The sequence below is a fragment of the Gekko japonicus genome, unplaced genomic scaffold, assembly GCF_001447785.1.
Source record: "Gekko japonicus isolate JY-2015 unplaced genomic scaffold, Gekko_japonicus_V1.1 scaffold1830, whole genome shotgun sequence".
NCBI classification, from domain to species: domain Eukaryota; kingdom Metazoa; phylum Chordata; class Lepidosauria; order Squamata; family Gekkonidae; genus Gekko; species Gekko japonicus.
In genome coordinates this window covers 379,458-380,720 of record NW_015165300.1, presented here as the reverse complement: position 1 = coordinate 380,720, position 1,263 = coordinate 379,458, and the positions used below count along the sequence as shown (strand labels likewise).

Sequence of the window (1,263 nt, the reverse complement as noted above, 5' to 3'; positions counted from 1 at the left end):
CACCCAGATCCCGATCACTTGTCCCGCTGCCGTGCCACGCTTTCCCCCATCCTACATTTGGGGCCTCTGATTTGCTTGGGACCGCAATATCCCCGATGACCAATATTCCAGCCTCTAAATGTAACTTTGAATCTGACTCTGTTTTCTTTCGCGTTAGCTTATGTTGCCTCCAAATTTGTTAAGCATGCCCTCATCCAAGTCATTTATAAGAACAAATAACACAGGACCCAGGACAGAGCCCCCTGACGCTCCACACGAGACCTCTTTGCAGCTTGATGGGAAGCCACTGATTATTACCGCTCCCTGGATACAGTGTGCAACCATCTATCAATCCCCCTGGAAAGGAAAACCCACATTTAACCATCTTGCCCGCAAGGATATCATGGGAGACGGTCAGATGTTTGGCTGAAACCAAGGCACATGACATCTACAGAATCCCCACAGCCTTCCCACCCCACCTGCCCTCCCAGGAGGGTAAAATGAGGAGGGGTATGCTGCCCTGAGCTTCTTGAACGAAGGGAGGAGTACAAATATAATAAAGAAAGAGAGATACAGCTCTGTGGCTCAGCCACACACAGGAGGCACAACCAGCCTCACCACTCGCAGGAGAATTCCCCGTGGAAGGCTGCTGCTCTTTCTCCAGGGTTCTGTTGAGTATCTTAAGGCTGTAGGCCCAGAAGCACAGTTGGCCTGCCTTCTTCCACCCTGTTGCCCACCACCCAAGTACTCAGGCAAAAAAAATATACATATACTCAGACAAAAAAAAATTCTGAACACTTGGAAGTGAGAATCTAATAATGATTTAATTCTTGCTGCAGCCAGGAAATTATATTCAAGAGTTGGCACGGCAGTTATTTCAGTAAGGCGCTTGTGGGAGACTCCAGGCACTTGGTGGCAAAGTCTGTGCAGGACAGAGTCTGGTTCCACTGGAGAAAAGCACACAGATGCAAATGCAAAATGCTAGTTTCACAGGTGACTGTGGAACAGGAGTTACTTTCCATAGAACTTCTTGTTCAGGAGAAAGATAAGGAGATTAACGTTGACTTTTGCTCTATCAAACAACTTCATGACAGCCACACCTTCATACTGTAGCTGCAGCAGATCCTGCAAAGAAACAGAGAAATGCTGAATTCTCCAAGAAGACTCTACCGAGAGGACTCCCCTCCCCCCACCTCCACTACTTCTAGCCATAGAGAGGAAGAAAGAAGAAAGGCAGCCTGTCTTTAGCAGTATTCTTTCCCTCCCAAGACTAACAGCAGTATG

The 1,263-nt window shown here is 47.7% G+C and overlaps 1 protein-coding gene across 1 annotated transcript in view; it reads right to left on the bottom strand.

The window, feature by feature from the left end:
- Positions 1–793: 793 nt before the first annotated feature.
- Positions 794–1,263, bottom strand: part of IQGAP1 (IQ motif containing GTPase activating protein 1) — a 72,865-nt gene continuing 72,395 nt past the window's right edge. The window contains exon 38 of the mRNA XM_015410398.1: positions 794–1,104. Within this exon, the coding sequence (XP_015265884.1) occupies positions 991–1,104 (114 nt within the window). The 3' untranslated portion in view covers positions 794–990. The remainder of the gene's footprint in view (positions 1,105–1,263) is intronic.